This window comes from Panthera pardus, unplaced genomic scaffold (genome assembly GCF_024362965.1).
Source record: "Panthera pardus isolate Hobbes unplaced genomic scaffold, ASM2436296v1 HiC_scaffold_17, whole genome shotgun sequence".
NCBI classification, from domain to species: domain Eukaryota; kingdom Metazoa; phylum Chordata; class Mammalia; order Carnivora; family Felidae; genus Panthera; species Panthera pardus.
Window position 1 is genome coordinate 109,375,767 of NW_026526732.1, and position 25,178 is coordinate 109,400,944.

The following is a 25,178-nucleotide window of genomic DNA, read 5'->3' on the forward strand; positions in this document are numbered from 1 at the left end:
ATTCTGCCAGTACACTGTAAAAAATTTTTTTAAATTTATTTATTTTGAGAGAGAGAGACAGAGAGAGTGTGCGCTTGCACGAGAGGGGGAGGGGCAGAGACAGAGGGAGGGAGAGAGAGAGAGAGAGAGAGAGAGAGAGAGAGAGAGAGAGAGAGTCCCAAGCAGGCCCTACGCTGCCAGTACAGAGCCCGACGTGGGTCTTGAACCCGTGAATTGTGAGATCCTGACCTGAGCCAAAAGCAAGAGTCAGGCACTTAACCACCTGAGCACCTTGCTTTTAGGCTGGAGCTTTAACCTCAGGTCTTTCCTGCGTCTCCACTCTGCTGATCTACCCCGCAGATGTGGGCTTGCCCGACCCTCACAACTGCCTGCGCCAGTTAAGATCTCTCTCTCTCTCTCTCTCTCTCTCTCTCTCTCTCTCTTTTTCTGGAGAACCCTGACTAATGCAACATACGTCCACACAAAGACTTGTGACATTAATCTTCATATGAAAAAGTCTATTCACATCTGAATGGAAAACAGACGGTGATATGTCTGTACAGGGAGTACAATTCAGCAAGAAAATGGAACAAGCGACTGATACATGCAGCAACATGAATGAATCTCAAAAATATCGGGCTGAGCAAAGGAAGCCGGGAACGTGAGACTACGTACTACATGGTTTAGAAGAAATTCTGGACAAGGCAAAGCCATCATGATAGAAAGAACATCTATAGTCGCCTGGGGCTGGGATGGGGGTATAACAGAGTAGAAGGGGTATGTAAGTTTCCTATTGTGATTGTAACAAATTACCACAAATTCAGTGCTTGAAAACAACATATACTTACTTTCCTCCTGTCCTGGAGGTCGGTCCAGTATGGGTCAGCGGTACTGCATTGCTTGGTAAGCTCTAGAGGGAATTTTGTTTCCTTGCTTTGTCCAACTTCTAGATGCTGCTGGCATTCCTTGGCTAACAGCACTGCACCTCTTCACCCTCTATTTCTATGTCACATCTCCTTCTGTGACCCTGACCCCTCTTAGAAGGGCCCTTGTGATGACATTGGACCCCATCTAGATAATTCAGGAAAATCACCTCATTTTAAGATCCTTAGTGACATGTGCAAAGTCCCTTTTGCGACACAAAATAATATATTCATAGACCTCAGGGATTACGAGGTGGACATCTTTGGGGGGACATTCTTCTAACTACCACAAAGCACAGAGGAGGTTTGGGGGATTGTAACGGTTAAATTGTAGTGTAGGGCTAACGTGTAGCTTGAGAGATAACAGCTTTGTTCTGACACTGATAATAAACTTATCAAATTCTACACTTAAAATGGGTGCATTTTATTGTACGTAAATTATCCCATAATAAAGCTTGTTTTAAAATGGAAGAATCAGAATCTTACACACACCGTTTTGAATTCTGCTTTTTTCACATAATCATACATCTCCAGCATTTACCAGACACAGAATACCGGCTAATTATTGCATTCTGAAGAGTGGAGCGATTTAAACAAATTTGTTAATAATGCACAATTTTCTTTAGGGGTCGGGCAGAAAGTGCTTTGCTTGAACATTTCCGCCTGTTCTCAAATTTCCCCAAGCTGCCTCCCTGTGTGCATTCCCTCCAACAGTGATACAAAAGGTTAGAACGTTTCAGGTTCAACTTTGCTGAATATGCCAACTTTTTTGAAACTACGCTTTCATTTCGCCAAAGGCACAGTATCGAAAGTGTTGCTTGAAAGCTCTCAAAACACTGATAAGATGCCACCTTATATAGCTAAGTGAAGAAGGCAAATTGAGCGCATATGCTGACTCTTAGGGGAAGAAGAGAGAACAAGAGTTTATGTAAATATTTGCTTGTGCAAAGAGAAGTGGAAAGAATACCTAAGGGGTCTCCTATAGAAGTTGGAAATCACTACTGGGTGCATGACAGGGGCGGGAGGAGACTTTTCACTGTACCTTTTAATATTTTCTAACTTTGGAACACATGAATATATTTTTACCCCCAAAGTAAACGTTTTAACGGTGAGCCCGCTGTCAGAATGTTTACAACGAAGCTGCCTTTCTTTCCTCCTGTGTCGATATTAATAGGAGCCTGCTTCCCATATAGCTTCAAACATCTCGTTTCATCTCTCATTCAACTAGTGAAGCCCCAAGTGTGGCCGTGCACAAAGTGCGGGTGGTCTTACAATTTCTTCCCAGTTGGAAATGATCCAAACAGGCCAGTTTACGTTGCAAGAATCAGTTTCCCAATGGAAAAAAAAAATCGCACAAAGGTAATTTTTTTCTTTTTCCAGGTCCCTGCTGACTTTTGTGGACAGAAATCAAACAAGGACCTACTAAAGCAGGGAAGTCGGAGAACCGTGTTCAAATTCTCTAAATTCCGCATTGGTTGAGGCCTGGGGATGAGTCCTAGACTGACGGACTCCGGTGTTTAAACGTAACAAAAGCCGCCCCCATGTGGCCAGTACGGGGTTCGAACCCGCGACCTTGGCGTTATTAGCACCACGCTCTAACCAGCTGAGCTAACCGGCCACCGGGGAAGGTCCTCTCGGTCTGCGGGATGTGTTACATAAGCCAAAACCAATTAAGTTTTTTTTTTCCAACACAAACCAAGGAATTCTCTCTCATCCTGGCCCCGCCTCGCCTAAATGTACCCGCTCTACTTTGTTCAATGTCTTTTAAAGGCACTTTCTATTCTAGCTTTCGTTACTTCTTAAAATCATAATAATAACAAGACATGAAGGTCTCACAGCTCTCACACAAGTGTTTGTTTGACTTCAGCAGTCCGGTCCACCCGGGTCGGGTAGGGGAACTGCGCGCGCAGCGACGGTAAAACGGCACCTGCATGGCCCGTACGGGGATCGAACCCGCGACCTTGGCGTTATTAGCACCACGCTCTAACCAACTGAGCTAACCGGCCACCCGGCAGGGAGGGGGCCTCTATTGTGAAGATGTAGACAAAAATCATGGACACCGGTTCTTCAAGTTGGAGAAGGAGAGGGAGGAGAAGGCGAGGGAGGAAGGGGGAGGGGAGGGAGGAGAGGACAAAACAAAAAACCCAAATGCCAAAGACGGACAGTTTTTTAAAAAAAGTCCCGCCTTCTTCCCATTTCGCTCTCCCCCACCGCGGTGATGGGAAAAGCAGCGAAGGTTAACTCGTGGCTTGAATGGACGAACCCTCCTGTCGCGAGTCATTCTCAGATCCCGGTTCTGACCCGAGAGGATTCGGACCAAAGCCGCCCGGCGGGGCTTCCTTTCTCCCACCCACGTGTCACAGCCTTGTCTTCCTGAAATTGATTTCCAGTTCTTCAATCTGGACGCAGATCCTTCGTCGGACGTACGTAGTGTGCGTGTTTCTCTTCCGTCTTTTCCTTCCCCTTCCATTTCTTAATGATGTTTTATAATGAGGTTTTTTATGAGAAGTTTTAAATTTTGATAATGCCAATGTATCCTTTTGATAATGTCAGTTTGCTCCTTTTAATGTATTTTATGCTATGCTTTCCTCCCTAAGAAATATTTGCCTACTACAAGGTCATAAGTGATTTTTCTATTTTATAGCTTTAGCCTTACCTCCACTTGTATTAATTTTTGAGTATGGTATGAGATAGGGGTGAGGTTAATCTTTTCCCCCACACTCTGCAGCTCAGAGAATGCTTGGGAAGAGAAAGTAGTCCGGCACCAAACCCAGACCCATTCAGATACCAAGTTGCAAAGAAGGTTGCAAAAGAGATTGAGAGAAGGTCTGTAGTTTATCCAGTTGTTCCAGGATTATTTGTTTTAAAGACTTCCTCAACTGATTGGCCTAGGCATCATTGTAGAAAATTAATTGATCGTGTGTGTGTGTGTGTGTGTGTGTGTGTCTGCTTCTGGACTCCCGTCCTGCCCCGTTGATCTGTTTATCTACATGCAATGCCCAAACCACGTCGTCTTCGTTATTGCAGCTTAGTAGGAAATCTTTTGATCAGATGGTAGTAGTCCTTCACCTTTGGTCTTCTCTAGACTCAGCGTGAGAGGTTTGTGTGAAGTTGACAGTCTCTTCTGGTGAGGGCGCCATAGAACAGGCATTTTCACGTGCCCCCGGAGTTCGCGCCCTGGGATAAGGTCATGCTGCACCCGCGCCAGCCCACAAACCTCCAGAGAAGGTGAGAAGCCCCACTGGGTCCCGCTTCCAGGGGGAGTGTGTGTGGCACAAACCAGGGACCCTCAGAATGCAATGTTTCTACATTCCTCGGAACTGTTTATCCTCATTCGAATTCAAGCGTTTTCTAGGATATAGCGCATAACCGGTAAATGAAAGTCACAGGTGGGTGGACCACAAATTTACCAGCCCTCCTGGTCCTGAGAAGTGCTTTGCGATCTTTGATCTGGTAGACCGCTGAGCTTCTGGAGAACCAAGTTCAGGTGAAAATGGCACAGGTTGTGAAACGCAGAACTCACAGGGGTGTGTTTACCAGGAGAGCACCGTCCCCTGGCTCAGGGACAGCACATTCTAGTATAGAGGGGGCCGAATTAGAAAGAAAATAAAACAAGGTAATTTCAGGTGGTGCTTGTGGCTGGGAAGCACGTAAAACAGGTAATGTGACAGGGAGTGGCTGGGACACAGAGGCAGTCAGGAAAGGCCTCCTGGAGGTGACATTGGAGTGGAGCCTGAATGTTAAGAAGGAGTCAGTCATTTAAAGGTCATTGAAGGGAACCACCTCCTGGCAGAGGGAACAGCAAATGCGAGGACTTGAAGTAGGAATCAGCTTTGGACCTGAAGTAAACGAGGAGGCCAAGTGGTTGGCCTGCAGTGTGGGGAGTAGTGGGAGTTGAGTGCAGAGAAGAGTCAAAAGCCAAAGGCCGAAGGGCCTCGTAGCCCCGGGGGAAGAATTCCAACCTTATTCTAGTTCTAATGGGAAGCGGAGGCTTTTAAGCAGAGGTGACCTCATCTACCTTTTGCAAGAATCATCGTGGTTTGCAGGTAAGAGAAGGGATAGTAGGGGCCAAGTGTGGGCCAAGGACGCCAGGAAGGGAGAGTACCTCAGAATTCTCCATCCTTCCCTAATACAGACCCACACAGACAGTACTGCTGTTCGCCCGGCAGTCTCAGAGTCTCAGCCCAGTGAACTGAGGTGGCCCAGCCTGGTGCGCGGGCCGCAGACCCGTGCCCAGAGGGAACGAGGCTCTCAGCACACGGGCAGCTCAGCCTGGTGCCGCACTCACCGCTGGGGGAGCTCTGAGAATGCTCGAGGAGGGAGCCGGGCACCAAAGCCAGGTCCATTCAGACGGCAGGTTGAGAAGACGTTTGCAGAAGAGAGTGCGAGCAGCTGCATCCGGCAAAGCCTGGGAAGCGCTGACGTTAGACCTGGTTCTTTCATCCCCCACGGGCACCGAGCACCCTCCATGTGTCAGGCCTCGGAGCTCGGGTAAACATACACGCTAGGCCTCAGCTTGGGGCTGTCCCCACAGGGAGGACCCGGAGAACGGAGCTGGGATTAGGGGGGTCAGCGGGGACAGTCAGGACTCAGGGTTCAGAGTCCAGACAGGCGAGCAGGGACTTCCTCACAGGACTGCGGGCTTGTGGCTTCTCTTACCAACCCCAAACCTTGTCCTGACTTGTCTCCCCCTGCCCTCCCCAGCCCCCCAGCGGCACTTGCCTCCCTGACTCGCTACTTCCTGTTCCCAAGGCCGTGCTCAGAGTGAACCAAGGCTCAGCAGACACCCCTGAGGGTGGGCGCACCCCCCCCCCCAGAGCCTGGGGCTCCCCTATCGTGAAGGCTGGACCAGGGCCCTAGACCCCCAGGGCGGGAAGCTGGAGGTGTGGAACTGTGGGATACGGCGGTGAGGGAAGGGCTGGGAAGGAGATTAAGAGCGGCGGTGAGGGAAGGGCTGGGAAGGAGATTAAGAGCCGGGGACAGAAGCACAAAGATTAAATGGCAGGGGAGAAACCAAAAAGGTCTCAGAGACAGAGAAGGCAGCGAGGAGAGACAGGGAGAGTCTGAAGAGAGGGAAACTGAGGCAGAGACGGAGGAGGAAAGGCAGAAACCGGCCGCTGGGGAGCTAGCCGGGGCAGACAAGCTAGAGAGGAGGCGAAGAGGGACACTGACTGAGACACAGGACACCACGGACATAGACTGCAGCACAGAAATAAACAGGGGGACAGAATGACCCACAGACAGATGGAAATGAGGATATTCAGAGAAACAGGAGACCGGCTGGGAGACGGACAGAGACAGAGACCAGGAGAAAGCAAGAGCCCGAGGAAGAGGGGCCCCGGGAGGGGGACAGTGAGAAGCAGGGACAGGGCCTGAGCGGGGAGGGAGGGGCTCAGCAGGGCACCCAGCCCAGGAGCCAAGCAGAATTTGAGCTGCAGCACATTTGACATCTGACTTAAAATACCAATATTCCTTGGGGCGCCCGGCGGGCAACGTCAGTTAAGTGCCTTGACTCTTGATTTCGGCTCAAGTCATGACCTCCTGGTGGTGAGGTTGGCCCCAGGGTCCCGCTCCGAGCTGACGAGCTGATGTGAAGCCTGCTTGGGCTTCTCTCTCCCGCTGTCTGCCCCTCCTCCGCCCCAGAGAGAAGACGGCTGAGTGAGAACCAGGAAGCGAGTTCTCCCCAGACACCTGACTCTCCGGTGCCCTGATGTCACGCTTCCCAGTGTCCAGAACCGCGTGAGATAAATATCTGTCATTTATAAGCCACCCAATCCACAGGGTTCTGTTATCGCAGCCCGAACAGACCAAGATGGAAGCTGACTCCCTGTCCCTTTGGGACCCGAAGAACCTACCAAGGTTGCTGTGCTTTTGAAAGCAGGACAAAAAATAAGTCAGTGGGAGATCGTTCCCGAATTATGTTACACAAAGAGGCTTTACGTTAAGATACTTTACACAATAAAAGAGATAGCCACGAAACAATTAATAAAATGCTCCCTACAAAAGAAGAGAAGATACCAAGATGCACGACAAGAATACTCCTCCACTTATCCTGCCATCCACTCTCGGGAGTGAGAGGTCTGCAGCAACGAGTCTGTGTGCGGATCAGAAGCTGAAGCCCGATTCCTGGGAATTCCCTCTTTCCAAACAAGCTCCGTTCTCCCGTCCAGAGGACACGTCCGGGAAGGAGGTGGCCGCGCAGGGAGTGGCGAGGGTCCGGGCCCTCAGTCCCCACCCCTGGCCTGGCTCCGCTGTGCCAGCCCGAGCCAGGTCTGCAGCTGCTGGGAGATGCTCTGGGGAGGGGACAATTCTGGAAGTCAGACTCCGGCAGTGGTGGGCAGGGGCAGGCAAATTAACGCGCAAATGAATGCGACTAACCCAGCGCGGCCGCCCTCTTACCTGGCGCCCCCGGCGGAGGCTGGGGGAGTCTGACGGCCTCTCGGGGGCCATGTCCATGCAGTGGGAGGCTCCGGGGATGAGAAGGGCCGACGCCGACGGTCCCGAGGCTTGTGTTACGCTTAGCGCGTGCCAGGGGTCTGTGTCCCCTGGAAAGAAAGGAAGGATGGCGTGCCGCGCCGGGGTTAGGTGCCCACCTGGGGCTCAGGTGCTGAGGGGCGCTCACCATTAACGAACAGCACCTGGGTGGCCCCCGGGGTCTGGCCGCCGTAGTAGGAGTTGGTCTGGGTCACGGCCTGGGCTACGGAGGAGGTGGAGAGCCCGAACACCTGCTGGCAGAGCTCTAGCTGGGAGGGCAGTGCCGGGACCCGGGAGAAGGGGCAGCTGGGGTCCTCACAGGTGACATCTGTGGGGGGAGACATCTGTAAGTGTGGGGCATACAGCCTTTAATCCTCACCATAGAGTCTCCCCTGGTGATGACCCAAGCAGCCCCATACCCTCCCTCCGGTGAGCTCACAATGCTGTCAGAGAGACCCCACCCACCCACAGTGACAGCCCAGACTGGTCATGGCTGGGAGGGAAAAAGACCTGGGGTGGGAGGAATCCCAGTTGGCATGAGAGGCTCCAAGACAGGAACCTGCCAGGGATAAAACCTTACGGAGTGAGGAAGACAGAAAAGAAAAAGCAGCCTAAACAGGGGAAAGAGCAGGCGCACAGGTCCAGAGAGACAAGGGAGCGTAGGAACTTAAAGCACAAATTGGACCACGTCTCCCTTGCTTAAGATCCATACCTCCCCAGTGCCCCCAGGCTAAATCTAACTCCCTTAGCCTCACATTCAGTCATTCCTTGCTTCACCAGGCATGGAGCACCTACTGTAAGCTCACATACATGGTGACCGGCATTGGGAACGCAAGACGGTCCCAGGCTCTGTTGTCACGGAATAATTAGTACTTAGGGAGTACTCACTGTATACCAGTGTTGTTCTTAGCATGCTACAGATATTATCTCCTTTAATCCTGGAAACAACCTTATGAGAGGCACTACTGTTATTCCCATTTTACAGCCGTGGAAACTAAGGCACAGAGAGAGAGCTTAGGTTATTTGCCCAAGATCACATAGCTATGAAATAGAGCTGGAATCTGAACGCTTTGCTTTAAACCATATCCTCATCGCCTGCGGGAGATGGGAAAGGATTTGAACTTAACTCTGGAGTAGGGGACCCAGATTAGCAAACAAAATTACAGGATGTCCAGGTAAATTTGAATTTCAGTTAACAAATACTTTTTTTGGTACGTCTCATGCAATATTTGGGACACACACTAAAAAAAAAAGTTTTCTCAAATTCACATGTAACTGGGCATCCTGTATTGTATGTGGCAACCCTGCCCAAGGGTCACTGAGAAGCCATGGGAGGAAGGACAATGTCATATTTAGAAAAAGCTCTCTCGGTGAGGAAATTGGATTGTAGGGGTGAAATGAAGGCCTGGAGACCAGAGAGGAGGTGGGGTCAGGGATCCAGGCAGGAGGGGGTGGGGGCCTCTACCAGGGTGGCAGAGCTGGGAATAGAAAGGGGGTTGGGGGTGAACCGGAGGGCTGTCCAGGATGAAGAGTGGGCAGGACTCAGTGGCTGACAGGCTATGGGACAAAGGGAAGGAGGCATGTAAAATGTGCTAGGGTTTCTAGGCCAGTGACTAGGGAGAGAGTGGGGCTACTCCTGGGACAGGGACACATATCACTCATGTGAGGACTGTGTGCGTGAGGGATTCTGGCACACTCTAGTACAGCTATGTACCTTCCAGCCCCACACCTATGGGTAAAACCAGGCCCAGCAGTGTGGCCAGGGTCCTATAGAAATGGAAACAAGTCCAGACCACGTGTGAGACAGCCTGTCTGGGCACAGTGCAGAATGTACGTTTCAGGGGTGAGGGGTGGGCGGGTCACTCACAGAAGCCGAACTCAGTACAAGTCTGGTACAACCACTGGCGGTCGCCCACACCGGACACTTGGGACTCTGTGACCTTCAGCTGTGCCACTGTCTCTGCTCGGGAAAAGCTTAGACACCTCTGGCCCAGGCTGTGTATGACGACCTAGGGGACAATACACACACACACACACACACACACACACACACACACACACACACACACATTACTCCTGTCCCTGAGAGTCAGGGCCCAGGGCCTGAAAGCATACACAGGTCCCTACAAGTCAAAGGTCAGAGGTCAGAAGAGCTACAGAGTTCTCCTGGGAGTCGGGGGTCAGGGCGAGTGGGTGCCTGGGTCCCTGTGGGTTAGAGGTCAAGGCACTAGGTGACTGTGAGACCCTGGGCGTGTGACCATCTCTTGGAACAGCTGTTTCTAGCCGTGGATCCCGAGGCTGGAATCCCGGTCTCTAGGGACGCTATGTCCCCAGGGCTTCTTTCTTCCGTCAACGCTACCGGAGCACCTGCTGTGCGCTAGACTCCGCTGCAGGCCCGGGAGTGGACCGAACAGGAAGCGCAAAATAGGGACCGGTCGTAGTCGCTAACACCTGCAGAGCGCGCGCTTGCCCTGACCCGCTTCTCCGCACCTCCCCCGGCCCTGAGGCGTCACCCCCGCTTCACAGACCGGGAGACCAAGGTCAGGAGGGGTCACGCCCACCGCAGGACACGCGGCGGAGCAGGCGCCCCGCCGGCGGACTCTCCCAGGCCGCTCACCTGCACTGCCCGCCGGAGCCCGCGGTAGGGCGCGGAGTGGCTGCGGTTGCCCCCGCCTTGCAGGAGGAGCCCGCACAGCCGCCGCACGCTCAGCGGCGCTCCCGCCTGCGCGTCGTACTGCGCGGCGCCCCCCACCAGGGCCTGCAGCGCCCCCAGCAGCTCCGCCCGGTCCTCCGCGCGACCCAGTGGCGCGCAGGCGCCCAGCTCCGCCCGCAGCGCCGCGCGAGCCGCCCCGCCCGCGAGCAGCCGCCGCTCCACGTCCGCGAAGGCTGCGGCCGCCGCCGCCCGGCACTGCGGGGAGCGAGGGGCCGCATTGGCGAGGACTCGGGGTCCTGGGCCTCGCCTTTACCGGCCCAAGACCCCGAGTCCTTCCCCCCAGCGCCCCACTTCCTCAGAGGTCCCGCCCGAGGCCCCGCCCCCTGACCGTGCTCCTCCCGACCACCTCCCCGGGCCCCGCCCCTGGAGGAGCCTCGCCCTTCTGATAGGGTTGTCCCCTTAGGCCCCGTCCCGCGCCCAGCCTCGCTCTCCTGATAGGATCGTCACCCCGGGCCCCGCCCCGCGCTGAGTCTCGCCCTTCTGATAGGGTCGTCCCCCCTTGGTTCCGCCCCCCGCGGAGCCTCGCCCTCCTGATAGGGTCGTCCCCGCCGGGCCCCGCCCCATCCCACGTCCCCAAATCCGCCCACTTTCCCGGTCTCGCTCCTCTCTCAGACCCGGCCACCTTGCCAGCTCCCCCGGTTTTCTCTGCCCCCCGTTCCAAGTTCTCCCGTCCCCATACCCCCGCCGACTGGCCCCATGTGCTACCTCCGGGGAGCCGCCGACGGCCGCGCTCGTCAGGCTTCGGGACACCACCTGTGGAGGGAGCGCGGGAGGAGGTTTCAGGGGACTCCCTGCACCAATGACCTCGCCCCCCGCCCCGCACCCGCCGCCCGCCGCCCGCCGCCCTCACCTCGTTGTACTCGGAAAAATCCAGCACGGCCCGCACCGGAGCAGAGGAGGCGACGGAGGCGAAGATGAGGTGGGGGAACTGAGGGAGGACAGCCGTCGTCAGCCTGGGGGGCCCAGGTCCTAGGACCCCGCCCCAGCCGCCCCTGTGTCACCGCCCGCACTGCGGTCGCGGGCAAATCCCTCCCCTCTACACGTGGACCCTGGAGACGACAGCTTGCGGAAAGCCCTTTGGCGGGGGGCAGGAGTGTGTGGGGGGCGCCTGGGGGGCGGGGGTGCCCTTGCCGCCTGAGACCGGGACCCACCCCAGCCCGCCCGGAGAGTCCCGGGGACCTTGAGCCGGGCCCAGGCGGCCAGGGAGCCGGCGTAGGAGCCTCCAAAGCAGATCCAGGGGCTGGAGGAGGAGACGTTGAAGAGGCGGCCGAGTGCGAGGCGGGCGGAGGCCACGTCAGCCAGCCTAGGGGCAGCGGGGAGGTCGGTGGGCCCTCCTCGCCGGGAATCCCCGAGGATGCACCCCCCGCCTCTGCACGGGCAGGGGTCCAGAGACCCGAATGGGGCGGGGCGGGGGGGGTCTGGCCAGAAGCCCGGGCTCTTGTCACGGGTGTGTGTGAGCCTGATCTCAGCAAGTGCCCACCTGGGCCAGAGGACCACCCCCCCCACCGCCGCCAAGCCTCCACCCATCCTCTTTTCTAGGTGTTTCCGTGTCTTCCCGGACTTTCCAAAGCAGGCTGCAGTTAGTGCCTTCCTAGGGCACTTAGAACCCCGTACAGCTTGTGAAAACGTGGGGAGACAGAGAAGCGTGGAGGCACAGAGACAGAGGTGGAGATAGAGATGACGGAGGCGAGAGTGAGACCGAGAAAGGCCGAGACTGACACAGCCGGAGACCAGGAGAGGTAAGTCCTGGGGCCGACGGCAAAGCAGGTGGGATGCCCTGGGGTCTGGGAAGAGCGTCTAGGGAAGGAGGTGAGGGAGACAGCCATACAAATACGGGGGGGGGGGGGTGCTCCCCGCAGAGAGAAAAAGGCTCAAGGCAGCAATGTGCCTGTAAGCCTTCACAGCAGCAAGGACGCGGGCGTCGCTGGAGCCCAGTGAGTGTGCGGAAGTGGGGGCCAGAGAAGTAATGGGGACCCAGAGCCAGTAGGACCTCGTGGCCCCCGTGAAGGTTTTGACTTGACTGTGAGGCAGGTGGGAGACCCTGGGAGATGTGAGCTGGGAGAGGGTGGTCTGGTCTGTGCTCTAACAGTCACTGTAGCTTCGTGCGTACAGTACACTGACGGGCTCAAGGGCAGAAACCGAAGACCAGTGGGGAGGCTGTGTCATCCAGATGCTGCTGGTCTGGACCGGGAGGCTGCAGTGACACAGGAAGAGATGAAAATGTGGCCGGAGAGAAAGAGAGGGAGGGACAGGGACCCAGGGACAGAGAGAGAATAAGACACTGAAAGAGCAAAGGAAATGTGGACCAGAGACCCGGAGGTCGACCTTGGGCAGTGGCGGAAAGCCACACAGATGCAGAGGTGCCCGGATACAGATGGTCTCAGCGCCATGACCCCGAACACTCCCCCACCCTCACTCACGCGTGGCGGCTGGACAGGAAGCGGAGCTGGGCCACGTCCAGGCCCCCGGCGGGTATACTCAGGCCATAAAATCTGTGCTCCAGGCCTATCACGAGGGCCCCCCAGGCTGGGGCCAGGGCTGCGGGGTGCCCTGTGAAGAGTGTCCGGTTGGGGTGATGAGGGAGCGCGGGGCAACCTGAGGGCAGAGTGCGGCCTCAGGGCACCCCCACCCTCAAGGTGGGATCTGTGTGATAGTCCCTGGACGCTCCAGGCTACCCCAAAACAGGAAAGGACAAAAAACCAAATGGTTGAACTGATAAGCGTCTCCACCAGTTTAGGAGAAAAAGGCAACCCCATCAATAGCCTGAAGCCCGGGAAGTCCCTACTGTCTTATGTTAATGCTTTGCTAGAGGGAGAAACAACCTTAGCTTGACCATAGCTGGGCCTCCAGTAAGTCTTGAGCTTGTGAAAGTCTCTTTGGAAACTTCCCTTTTGACTTTACCTCCCCCAAGTCCATGGCGTACAACCAGCCCTTCTACACGACCCCAGTACAGCTCTCCCCGCCCACGGTCCTGTCCCCGTGCTTCAATAAAGTCACCTTTTTGCACCAAAGACGTCTTCAACAATTCTGTCCTGGCCGTGGGTTCCGGACCCCGCGAACCTCACCATCACCCCAAAACTTCCTCAGGGGGTTACAGCCCTCCCGCCTCACCGCACCACAACACGGGGCGCCCTTCCCAGCCCCCGCCAGCTTCCCAGCCCTGCTTCTTACCTCTCGTCACTGAGCCGGGCCTGAGGCTGCCCTCGCCCCCCAGATGCAGGAACACGGGTCCATGCCGGCTGGCCCAGTGTTGGTCATTCACCCAGTACCGCTGAGAGGTGGGGTGGAGAAGAAGATGAGGATTGAGAGTTCTGACCTGTTCTTTATTCCCAGTTTGCTGCGGTCTCTCTCCCTTACGGGTCTTCCTTATATACTTAGTAGTGTGTGAACTCGGCTGGTGTAGTTATGTTCCTTTCTCTCCTGTTAGTCTCTTCAGCTAGAATGCAAGGTCTGTAGGAGCAGATAGTTCATCGACATTTTTACCCTTGTGTCCCCAGGGTCCAGGACACTGGCCAGTGGCGGGGGCCCTGGCTGTGTATGGAAACGCTAAGCCGAGGATAAGTGACACGTGCAGACCAATTTGGGAGCAGGGCCTAGGGGAGCCGACCTGCACACACTGTGCACACAGGAGGTGTGAAAAATGGGGCAAGTGTTCATCCATCAGATCCCTTCCAGTTCCTCTCGTGAGGTAGGTCTGCCTCCAAAGCTGGTCCACATTTCTGCTACGTATTGAGCCCTACATGTTGGTGGTGGATTTGCTGTTCAATCTGAAGGACAGGGAGAAGGGGGTCAAAGACGGCGCCTGAGGGACAAGGGAAGTGGAGGCTGAAGAAAGAAAGGGGGGCCCGGGGATCAAGGGCACACTAAGGACCAGAGGGGCTGAACGGAGGCCACAGGGGCACGGGCAGCGGGCACAGGATGAGCCTGTGGGGCCCAGAGACGCAGAGACTGAGGGTAGAGTTGGGGGAGAAAGCGTCAGCCGCGCCTCCCCCCTCCCCCTGGCCTCACCTGCAGGAAAGATCGCTGGTCGGATGTGTTGAAGGGGTCCAGTGGCTGCTCCAGCCAGCCTTGTTTTGGGGGGACCAATGCATTTGGGCCGAAACCCAGGCCCAGGCCGGAACCCTCCTGAAACCGCTCAATGTGCTCAGCCAGGCGCCTGAGGAGGGGGGCTGTGGGACACAGACGGGGAGGGGGTCAGCCAGGCCCCCGCAGGAGCCCCTGCCTGACCCGCGGCCTCTTCCTACCCGGAGCCGAGGACCCCCAGAGGGAGAGCAGGAGCAGAGGGCCCAGCCGTGGGGGGCCAGGCCTGCCGGCCATGCTGTCCGCTCCTCCGCGCTCTGTTCCCCCGCTCACTCAGGACCTTTATCGTGTTCTGGGGCTGGACTTTGAGGTTGTGGCCTTTCAGTGGGAGCTCGGGTTTCTTTCCAGATGCCTCTCCGGGGACAGGCGTCTGTGAGAACCAGTACAGCGGGGCAGGGACGCCAGAGTCTGTACACGGGGCCTGCGGGTGTGATGCCTGAATATCCAGTTTCCCTCTCTGTCCCGTGACTTTCCATCCAGCCGTCCCTCAGGCTCCCCCTCTCTATGCCTTAGTCTGCGTTCTGGCCTCTAGTCTCTGGGTCTCCACGCAGGGACCTCGCCCTGCCCCCTCCCTCAGCCCCTTGGTTGCCTGCTGCCCCACCTCGCCCTCTCTTTGTTCCTCGGTCCCTCACCCTCTGTCGTCTTCTCTACTTGAGTGACTCTCTGTCCAGGTCTCACCCTGTCTGCTTCCTAGTCTCCCCGTCTGTCTTATCACCTTATCACTGCCCCCCCCCCCATCCCCTGTCTCACCTCTCTTAAAAAAGCCTCCTTTGGAGAAGAAGAAGGATTTCCTTTAGTTTTAAAGAGACACAAGCACGTCAACACCCTTTTTACCCTTTTAAGTAAAAAGGAGGTCTGGCCAGGTGGCTGGTTGGCTCAGGCGGGCAGAATGTGGCACCGACAGCCCAGCGTCCGTGGGTTTGATCCCCAAACGGTCCAGGAAAGGCATCCGTTCTTGGGCTGGAAACAGCCTCTCCAACATAAAATTGAGACTAAAGTTGACTTTACTTCCTAATCCTCAGCAGAGACACCTACCTTCTTTGTCCCCCTTTCCAAGGGGGGTGGTGGGGGGAAAAAAAACAGCAACTTGAGAAAAAGTAGCTTAAAGCCTTGAAACAGAAATTTCAGTAAAGAGAACCAGGGCACAAAGCCAGGGGTTGGCGCTGGAGAGACGTGTGACCATCCGAGCGCCCCTGTCCTTGTCCCTTTCCGTGTGGCCCTTCTGTGCTTCATGTACCTGATTGTGCCTGCCTCTCTGCGCTGCCTCTCAACACTGTTGAAGTTGATATTTCTTATTGTTAAAAAACCAAGTTAGACACAGTGCCTACTTTCCTTTTTAAAAAGCTGCCAGTTTGCTTCCACCAGAATTTCCTTCCATGGAAACAGGTTTTGTTTTGCTTTGTTTTGTTCTCTGGATCTCTAAGACCAACAACAGTTTTGAACATACAGCAGGCATTCGGTAAATATTCGTGGAGTGAATGTATGAAGTTTTTCCATCAGAGTGTGTCGGTACTTTGCCGAATCTGGTTAACACACGGTACAAAGGAACCGAGGCCTACCCGAGTCACTGCTTATGACAAAACCGTATGGTTGTGAAGGCCACACCGCCGCATCCGACACCCAAGAATATCAGCAATGGAAAATGAATCAAAAATGTAATCCCAGCAAAAAATGAAATTGAGGTGTTTGAGATTCGATGAAGGGGCTTTCTCAAAGGATGGTGAAACCACCACCCACTACTTGAAACACAGAGCCAAAACTCATTTGGGGAGGGAGCGGGATTGGTAAGGCACCGGCCCCTGAGAGAGCTGAGGGGTGGATGATGTTTTGGGGGAAGGGGCTCAGGGAAGTGAGGATGTGCTCGGGCTGAGCGGGTTGACCGATCTGTGGAAGCGTGACTGTTTGGGAGAGACTGGTTGGTGGCGCTCAGGGGCCTGTTTGTTGGAGCGAACCTGTGTCTGACTGGCTGACCTTCAGAAGGCAGGGGTTGTCAGTGATCCATTGCCTTGAAAACAGTTATCGCTGATAGGTTGAGTTGGTGGCTGCTGGTCTGGCTACAGAATAATCAGTCTCTGTTTTTTGGAAGTTTGTTTATTTATTTTGGGAGAATGAGAGTGTGTGCCTGCGTGAGTAGGGGAGGGGCAGAGAGGGAGGGAGAGAAAGAGAACCCCAACCAGGCTGGGCACTGTTAGCGCACAGCCTGACAGGGGGCTCGAACTCACAAACAGTGAAATCATGACCTGAGCCGCAATCGAGAGTCATGTGCTTAACTGTCTGAGCGCCCCCCCCCCCCCCCGCCCCACCAGGGGCCCCGGATCAGTCTTTTTCTAAGTTTGTGATAAGTTTATGTTCTCAACATTTACTTCGACCTAATAGCAACATTTCTTCTTCCTTCCTTCCTTCCTCCCTCCCTTCCCTCCTTCCTGTCCCATCTGTTTGTTTATTTTAATATCCAAGTAATGTATAATAAAAACGATTTTTTCTCTGAGCCTTTCTATCCATCTTGGACACAGTGACGAGATGACCAGCAGAGGTGGAGTTAAGGACACCGTGAGGCATGGGGGGGCTTAGGAATGCTGTAAGTGGCAGGGATGGTCATGATCGTGGGGTGGGTGGTGATGGAGTAGAGTGAGAAGCTAGAATACGTGGAGCACATAACCAGGTTAAAAAAAAAGGCGATTTTTATTTTGACCTTTTTGCATCAAAATAACTGGAAATAATTCATTACTGTGGTGGGTTTATTGCATTAACAACCCCAGCTCTTCTCCCCTCCCTTAATTCATGGTGTTCTTCGTGTGCCCTTGTCGTGCCTTCCCCCTTTCTTTTGGCCGAGCCCTGTGACCGATGTTGGCCAATGCAGTGTTAGCAAACTTGACAAAGAAGCTTCTTGAATACGCCCTTTACTCTTTCTGCTTGCTTGTTTTGGTTCCTGTTTTTTTTTTTTTTTCTTTTAAGTAGTCTTTATTTTTTAGAGCAGTTTTAGGTTCACAGCAAAATTGAGTGGGAAGTTCTCATATACCCCCTACCCCACCACACACACAACCTCCTGCACTATCAATGTCCCAAATCAGAATGGCACATTTACTACAACTGCTGAACCTACAGTGACACATTATTATCATCCAAAGTCTATAGTTTGCATTTGGACTCCCTCTTGGTGGGCATTCTGTAGCTTTTGGCAAATATGTGATGTATGTCTACCATTATAGTATCGTACCGAATACTTTCACTGCCCTAAAAATCCTCTGTGCTCTGCCTGTTCCTCCCTCCATCCCTCCTAATCCTGACAACCTCTGATCTTTTTACTGTCTCTATAGTTTTGCCTTTTGCAAATATCACAGAGTTGAATCATATAGTGTGTGGCCTTTCCAGACTGGCTTCTTTCATTTAGCAATATGCATTTAAGGTCCCTATATATCTTTTCATTGCTCAATAGCTCATTTCTTTTCAGTGCTGTATAATATTCCATCATGTGGCTATACCATGGTTTACTTATCTACTCACCTCCTGGAGAACATCTTGTTTCCAAAGGTTGGCAATTATGCATAAAGCTGCTATCCACATCTGTGTGCAGGTTTTTGTGTAGGCGTAAATTTTCAACTGATTTGGGTAAATACCAAGGAATGTGGTTGCTGGATTGCTTGGTTGCTAAGAGGATGTTTAATTTTGCCAGAAACTGCCAAACTGTCTTCCAAAGTGGTTGCATTCCCACCAGCAACGTTGTGAGAGTTCCTGTTGCCCCACACCCTCCCCAGCATTTGGTGTCGTCCGTGTTTTGGATTTTGGCCATTCCAACAGGTGCGTGGTGGTATCTCATTGTTGTTTTTATTTGCATTTCCATGACGACATGTAATGCTGACCATCTTTCATATGCTTATTTTTTTCTCCTATGTTATCTGCTAGGAGTTTTATAGTTTTGTGTTTTACACTTAAGTCTATGATTCTTTCTTTTTCTTTTTTGCATGTGGACATGTAATTGTTCCGGCACTATTTGTTGAAAAGGCTGTCTTTTATCCATTGTATTGTTTTTGCTCCTTTGTCAAGGATCAACAGGTTAAATTTGTGTGGGGTCTGTTTCTGTATGCTTTATTCTGTTTATTCTTATCCATTTATCTGTTCTTTTGCCAATAACACAATGTCTTGATTATTGTGATTTTATCATACTTCTTGAAGTCAGGTAGTGTCAGTCCTCCAACTTTATCCTTCTCTTTCAATATTGTGTTGACAATTCTGGGTCTTTCGCTTCTCCATATAAACTTTAGAATCGACTTGTTAATATCCCAAAACAATTTGCTGGGGGTTTGATTGGGGTTGTGTCGAATCTATAGATCAAGCTAGGAAAAACTAACATCTTGTCAGTGTTAAGTCTTTCTATCCATGAACATGGAATATCTATTTAGTTCTTTGATTTATTTCATCAAAGTTTTATAGTTTTTTTTTTTCCTTGAGAGAGAGAGAGAAAGAGAGAGAGAGAGAGAGAGAGAATATGAACAAGTCAGGGGGTAGAGGGAGAAGGAGAGACAGAATCTCAAGCAGGTTCCATGCCCAGCACAGAGCCTGACACAGAGCCTGATGCAGAGCTTAATCCCACAACCCTGGGATCATGACCTGAACTGAAATCAAGACTCGGACGTGTAACCAACTGAGCCACCCAGGCGCTTTTGTACTTTTCTTCACGTATAGACTTTGTACACATTTTGTTAGAATTGTACCTAAGTATTTTATTTTGGGGGTGTAAATGTAAATCACATTGTATTTTTAATTTCAAATCCCAAATTTTCATTGCTAGTATGTCGGAAAATGATTGACTTTCGTATATTAACCTTGTATCCTACAACCTTGCTATGATTGCTTTTTAGTTCCAGGAGGGATTTGTTTAGTATTTTTTCCTGGTTGTTTTTGCCTTGAGAACTTGCCTGGGTTTAGCATGCTGGAGACTATGAGATGTGTGGAGATTGTCTGATTGTTTATTGTTCACCAGATATGTGAGTCAATCCAGCTGGGACCTTAAACAGTCTAGTCAGTCCTGACCTATATTAGTTAACCACAGGCTAGTGAGATAAATAGATTCTAATTATTTTAAGCTACTGAATTTGGATAGTTTGTAAAGCAGTAGATTTGTGGCAGTAGATAAGTGTTGTGTACATTAAAATAGCATTCATTTTACTCCAGCAGAACTAGCCTCCTTGGTATTCCTTAAATACACAAGGTAAATTCCGTATCAGGCTCCCTGTGGGCACTCTATCCTCTGTCTGGAATCAATTTACCTAGACAGCCCCAAGGATCATTCATTTTCTTCCTTCAGATTTTTTGCCCAAATGTCACCAATAATCCATTTAGAATTTGAAAATAAAAATTCACCCCTAATGTCCTTCTCTCAATTTTTTTCCTTAGCATTTATTGTCACATTGTATTGCATTTTATATGTAACTTTGCTTTTAAAAAATTTCTGTAATCCTGCTGCTAGAAAGGGAAGAGATTTCTATTTTGTTCATAGGTGTTATCCTGGTAACGAATAGTGTATGACACAGTATATGCGTTCAATACATATCTATTGAATGAATGAGTGATTAAGTTCTTTGTTTAAAGAAAAGATGACAGGGGCGCCTGGGTGGTGCAGTTGGTTAAGCTTCCGACTTCAGCCAGGTCACGATCTCGCGGTCTGTGAGTTCGAGCCCCGCGTCGGGCTCTGGGCTGATGGCTCGGAGCCTGGAGCCTGTTTCCGATTCTGTGTCTCCCTCTCTCTCTGCCCCTCCCCCGTTCATGCTCTGTCTCTCTCTGTCCCAAAAATAAATAAAAAACGTTGAAAAAAAAATTTAAAAAATAAAGAAAAGATGACATAGGCTTGAAGAGAGGGGGTGGAGAAAACCTCACCTTAACTTCTTCCATCACCTTTCCCTCCTTTTAATATCTAGGGGCTAGATGAAGTGGCAATTACCTAAAGAGGATTTTAGGGTAAGATCACGTATACTCTAGCTGGAAGGGTCTCTTAATTTAGCAAGATCTATTGAGGGTCTAGATTAATCATCTTGATGTCATTCAAGGGCAGTAGTTCATTGACCTCTATGCTGGCAAATAGGGATTAATGTGACTCAGTAAATCAATGTAATTTTCGCTTTGAATCTATTATGTCTGTGGCATTATTTTTGCTCTTTCCAGTTCTAATTCCGCCCCCCCCCCAAAAAAAAATCCATCTAAATACGTGACCTATCTAAATACGTGAATCATTTTGGGGCAGAGATTTTTATGGAGGATCAGGTTATAGGTCTCCTCACAGGTCACGTGCCAGCCCACGGATTGGCTGCCTTTGAGAGCTCTGACCTGGAAGTTGAGCGGCAGCATTACACGTGACAAAACATGGCCGTCCTCCAAGACCATGTAGCACTTTCGTGATTGCGGGCTGATGGTGGAGCGGTACCTATCCAATGAGACTGAAGACGTGGCCAGCTAGTGGATTGCTAGTCAATTACTCAGAGGTGGACATCTCATGGTTCCTTCAACTCTTTTAAATGTTAGCATAGTTCCAGAACCAGTCTTCATATATCTTTGTCCTGAAAAGGGAAAATAACAGAGAAGAGAAAGATGGAATCAAAATCTACTTGTGACCTGTTGCTATTATCGAACTCTGGAATATTCTTCAGTCTCCTCGGGGAAAGGAATTTTTTTGTACTCCTGTCAAAATTTTGTTGTACTCCTGTGTTTATATATATACACACACACAATGGAGTATCACTCAGCCGTCAGAAAGAATGAAATCTTGCCATTTGCAATGATGGGGATGGAACTAGAGTGTATTATGCTAAGTGAAATAAGTCAGTCAGGGAAAGATGAATATCATATGATTTCACTCATACGCGGAATTTGAGAAACATAACAGATGAACACAGGGGAGGGGAGGGACAAATAAGAAAAACAGAGAGGGAAACAAACCATAAGAGACTTTTAAATACAGAGAACAACCTGAGGGCTGCTGGAGGGGAAGTGGGTGGGGGGGGGGGTGTGCTAAGTGGGCAAGGGGCATTAAGGAGGGCACTTGCTGGGATGAGCACTGGGGGTTGTATGTAAGTGAAGGATCACTAAATTCTCCTGAAAGCAATAAAAGATACAAGTTAGCATGTCTAAAACAGAACTTCCGGAAAGAGCCTAAATGTCCATCAACTGATGAATGGATAAAGAAATTGTGGTTTATATACACAATGGAGTACTACGTGGCAATGAGAAAGAACGAAATATGGCCCTTTGTAGCAACGTGGATGGAACTGGAGAGTGTGATGCTAAGTGAAACAAGTCATACAGAGAAAGACAGATACCATATGGTTTCACTCTTACGTGGATCCTGAGAAACTTAACAGAAACCCATGGGGGAGGGGAAGGGGAAAAAAAAAAAAAGAGGTTAGAGTGGGAGGGAGCCAAAGCATAAGAGACTCTTAAAAACTGAGAACAAACTGAGGGTTGATGGGGGGTGGGAGGGAGGGGAGGGTGGGTGATGGGTATTGAGGAGGGCACCTTTTGGGATGAGCACTGGGTGTTGTATGGAAACCAATTTGACAATAAATTTCATATATTGGAAAAAAAAAACCCCAGAACTTCCAAGTTTTCCATGTCCACGCTGCTCCCTCCCGACGCCCCCATTTCAGTTAAGGGCAAGCCCGTCCTTCCAGTTCTGCAAAAAACCTTCAGGGTCATCGCCGATTCTGCCTTTTCTCACTCTTCCCATCCATTTCCTCAGGGATTTCTCTCGCTCTACCTTTAACGTATAGACCGTAACGACTTTCCAGCAACCCCACAGCCACCATGCTGTCCAAGCCACAGTTAGCTCTGATGAGCCGCCTGATGACAGGGGCTCCGTAGTCTCCCATTCTCTTCTGCATGCAGAATATTCTCCACAGATCTGGCAGAGGCGTCCTTCTAAACACTTACGTCGTGTAGCGTCATTTCAATGCTTAAAACCCGGCGCCTTCCTATTTTATCCGAGTGAAGGCCGAAGTCCTTCAACAGCGGGCTAACAAGGCCGCCCTTGACCTGTCCGCTCCTTGCTGCCCCCTCTCCGCCTCCTGGAAGTCCTCTCCGCCGGGCGCCCTGCTGCAGTTGTAGGGGGCTTCTTCATCCCCCCCCTTGCGTGGAGGAGCCACACTCCCCTCCCAGGCCTATCCCCTCCGGTTTCTGCTCCAGGCGGATGCAGACGCCCGCTCCGCTGGACAGCCTCCCTCTCCCCACCCCCCTCCCCCGCAGCCCCGCAGAATCTTCCCCCACCCCGGTGGTGAGGATTCAACAGTGTCTGGTTGAACAAGGAGAGGAAGCGAGGCTCAGCTCTGGGCTTGTTTCTAATATAATTCTTGTAATTAAAAGTTCTGGGCTGCAAAGAGAGCACAAAGATTTGAGACTGGGTGGAAATGTGAGTAAATTTAGGTAGACGATTTCTGGAACAGAACTTGGGGGAAAAAGAAAGCAAGCCCGCTGTTTCCGCCCGGTTTCGAACCGGGGACCTTTCGCGTGTTAGGCGAACGTGATAACCACTACACTACGGAAACCCGCTGGCTCGTGAGCTTTACTTTCTTGAATTAGTTAAATTTAACCTTAAATTTAGCCTTCCCTGGAGGCTGTACTCCGGGTGGAGGCAAATATTTTCCACTCCACACTTTCCAGTTCTTTGACCCCACAACGTCTGCACTGGATAATTCGGAGCCAGGCCGGTGTTACCCCAGGGCCCAGCTACTATGCAGACACCTGGCGGCGAAATCCTGGGCCGACTCCTGGCGGTGTCCTCATCTGCCATTGGCTCCTGCCTCTGACCTTGTAAGACGCTCTGACCTTCACCTCTCCACGACTGAACAGTGTCCGGTAGGAGCCGGAGCCGACTGGCGAGAGGACGCTCGTCTCCGGCCACGGTGGCGTCCACGTGGCCAGCACGCCCGCGCTGTGTCTGAACCGCTGGGCATCGCCGCGCAGCCATCGGTCCGGGACAGGCTGGCCTCGCTTCCGCCAACCACCTGGGAGAGACAGGTACCAGACGTCGTCTCTGTTCCCAAAGGGGCAAACGGCCCCACGGCCTCCTTGCTCTGTGGAGCCGAGGGGCCTGGAGAACTGAGATCCCATCAGACACGACATCCACCTGAGCGCTTTTCCTTCGCGCTGGAGGCCTGTCGGGATCCTGGCGGTGAGCTTTGTTAGACACCCGCTTTAAACACTCCCGAATGAGACACTTTACCCAGGTTTGAAAACAAAAGACAGGGCAGTGTTCGTGCAAAGATGTACAACAAGAAATACATCGCCTGGATGGGCTTGGGAGAGTGTAAACACGAGGCAGAAAAAATTTATCCGTGGACTAATCAGCAGTGAGCTAATATGTAGATCTATTTCTCCCACTATGGATTTATTATGGTTTCGTGCATATATTGGCAGCTTCCTCATGCATAATTATCTCAGCTTAGCTTTGTGAACCATATCCAGCGGTTTTTACCGAGCCTGAGGAATGTTAATAAAAAGTTCTCCTAAGTATGGTTATGGCTTTCATCAAAGAAAGACATATTTAATCAGCTTAGAACTGAAATGTAAGTTCCCCAAGGAAAAGGATGTTTTGTCTCTTGTACCCACTGCTTTATTCCGAACTGTTCAACAACGCCTGGCTGGTAATAGGGGTTCAATTGATGTTCCTTGAATGAGTGAATGGATGATGGATGAATTAATGAATGATTAAGCAGGACCAAGTAAAAATCAAGAATGGAATTTCGGACCTCTAAGCCTAACTTCTCTCCCAGTGTATTCTAAAGAATGGGCCTTTCACACACATGCCAGATGAGATGATGCTTTTAAGGTTCCTCAGCACTTAGAATGCCCTCCTCACTTGGCTTGTGATTAGACTGTCCTTGGACCTGGTAGCTGTAACCAATTTTTTTTTTTTTTGTCAGCTTCCTGCCCTTTCTTGCATTTGTGCCTGTCCTCAGCAACAACCTCGTGTCCTAATGTAGTGGCTGTTACCTGTACTTTGCCTGAAGAAGCCTCAGTTTTGTTCCCCACATCCAAAATAAACCAACTGCTGATTCCTTGTCCTGCTTTTTTATTTCATAACAGAGAGTCCAAGCTATTATTTTACAGTCTTTCCCATCCAGGGGATGTCTGCTCCACTGGGACCCGCAGGAGTCTGGGGTCTGGCAGACTTTTCCATTTCCTTATTTCTTTCTGGCTACCCTAAGGAGCCACCGAAAAAGCATTTTCAACAAAGCCTAAGCACCTGCGACTGGCAAATACTCTCAGAATACAGAACCAGGGGCACTGATTTGGGGGACAATTGTAGAAGCTATGGAGATATAGATGCTGCCAGCTTTAGTTCACAAAGGATAGCTACACCAGCATAAGCTTCCATCAGCAGGACGCGAGGATTATTCTGTCCTCGTTCCTGCGGTAAAGAACACATGCGGTTTTCTGATTTTTCACACTTAACATATGGAGTCAGATCTCATTTTATTTTGCATTTGCATACATTACTAGCAATATTAACTGTTTAATATCTTTGTTAATCTTTTTAGATTCTTCTTTAGCTTGGCTTTGATGAGCACCCTGTTCCTTTTTTTTACCCATCATATGTTGAATTTTCTGTCTGATTTTGCTGATTTCCACGACTTCTTACTACATAATATAGAGCAGGCTGTCAGTTTTATTTTTAAAAATTTAAAAGTTTATTTATTGATTCTGAGAGAGAGAGTAAAAGCAGGAGAGGGGCAGAGAGAAGGAGAGGCAGAATCCCAAGCAGGCTCCGCGCCATCAGCACAAAGCCCAACGCAGGGCTTGAACTCAGGAACCCTGAGATCATGACCTGAGCCGAGATCAAGAGTCGGACGCTTAACCAACTGTGCCACCCAGGTGCCCCTAAGCTGTCATTTTTAAATGTCTCAGTTATCTTTTACTTTAGTCATACCTGTCCATTTACTGTCCCATTTTGGCCTTTGCTTGAACATTTGATTTGGATGAAGTAAACCATACCAACCGTTGGTGCCTTTGCATTTTTTTTT

General features: G+C 51.4%; 2 protein-coding genes and 3 non-coding genes across 6 annotated transcripts in view; 1 reads left to right on the top strand and 4 right to left on the bottom strand.

Annotated features, from left to right (window-relative positions):
- The window catches only part of LOC109252608 (histone H2B type 1-C/E/F/G/I), a 490,736-nt gene that overhangs the window by 391,237 nt on the left and 74,321 nt on the right, over window positions 1–25,178 (top strand). The gene's annotated exons all lie outside the window — the stretch shown is intronic.
- TRNAI-AAU (transfer RNA isoleucine (anticodon AAU)) lies at window positions 2,447–2,520 on the bottom strand. Its single transcript has one exon. It is a non-coding gene; the product is annotated as a tRNA-Ile (tRNA).
- On the bottom strand, window positions 2,835–2,908 carry TRNAI-AAU (transfer RNA isoleucine (anticodon AAU)). Its single transcript has one exon. It is a non-coding gene; the product is annotated as a tRNA-Ile (tRNA).
- PRSS16 (serine protease 16) lies at window positions 6,819–14,454 on the bottom strand. Of its 2 annotated transcripts, XM_019425140.2 has the most exons (12): window positions 14,334–14,454; window positions 14,098–14,258; window positions 13,261–13,360; window positions 12,510–12,639; window positions 11,269–11,392; window positions 10,940–11,017; window positions 10,795–10,842; window positions 9,994–10,284; window positions 9,244–9,385; window positions 7,525–7,704; window positions 7,302–7,447; window positions 6,819–7,195 (listed from the first exon to the last, which is right to left on the bottom strand). In XM_019425140.2, the coding sequence occupies exons 1-12, from the start codon at window positions 14,404–14,406 to the stop codon at window positions 7,127–7,129; spliced, it is 1,542 nt and encodes a 513-aa protein (XP_019280685.1). In that variant the 5' UTR covers window positions 14,407–14,454; the 3' UTR covers window positions 6,819–7,126. The 2 variants fall into 2 exon arrangements, with proteins under 2 accessions (XP_019280685.1, XP_019280684.1); XM_019425139.2 differs by lacking the exon at window positions 9,994–10,284 and having other exon boundaries at window positions 14,334–14,453.
- Window positions 22,628–22,700, bottom strand: TRNAV-AAC (transfer RNA valine (anticodon AAC)). The gene has a single exon. It is a non-coding gene; the product is annotated as a tRNA-Val (tRNA).

Coding starts and splice junctions, on each gene's coding strand:
- PRSS16 (XM_019425140.2), bottom strand. CDS start 14,406: ATGGCCGGCAGGCCTGGCCCCCCACGGCTGGGCCCTCTGCTCCTGCTC. Junction 11,018..11,268: donor CCGCCTGGGCCCGGCTCAAG/GTCCCCGGGACT, acceptor GTCCTCCCTCAG/TTCCCCCACCTCATCTTCGC. Junction 7,705..9,243: donor TTGTACTGAGTTCGGCTTCT/GTGAGTGACCCG, acceptor CTCCCCCCACAG/ATGTCACCTGTGAGGACCCC.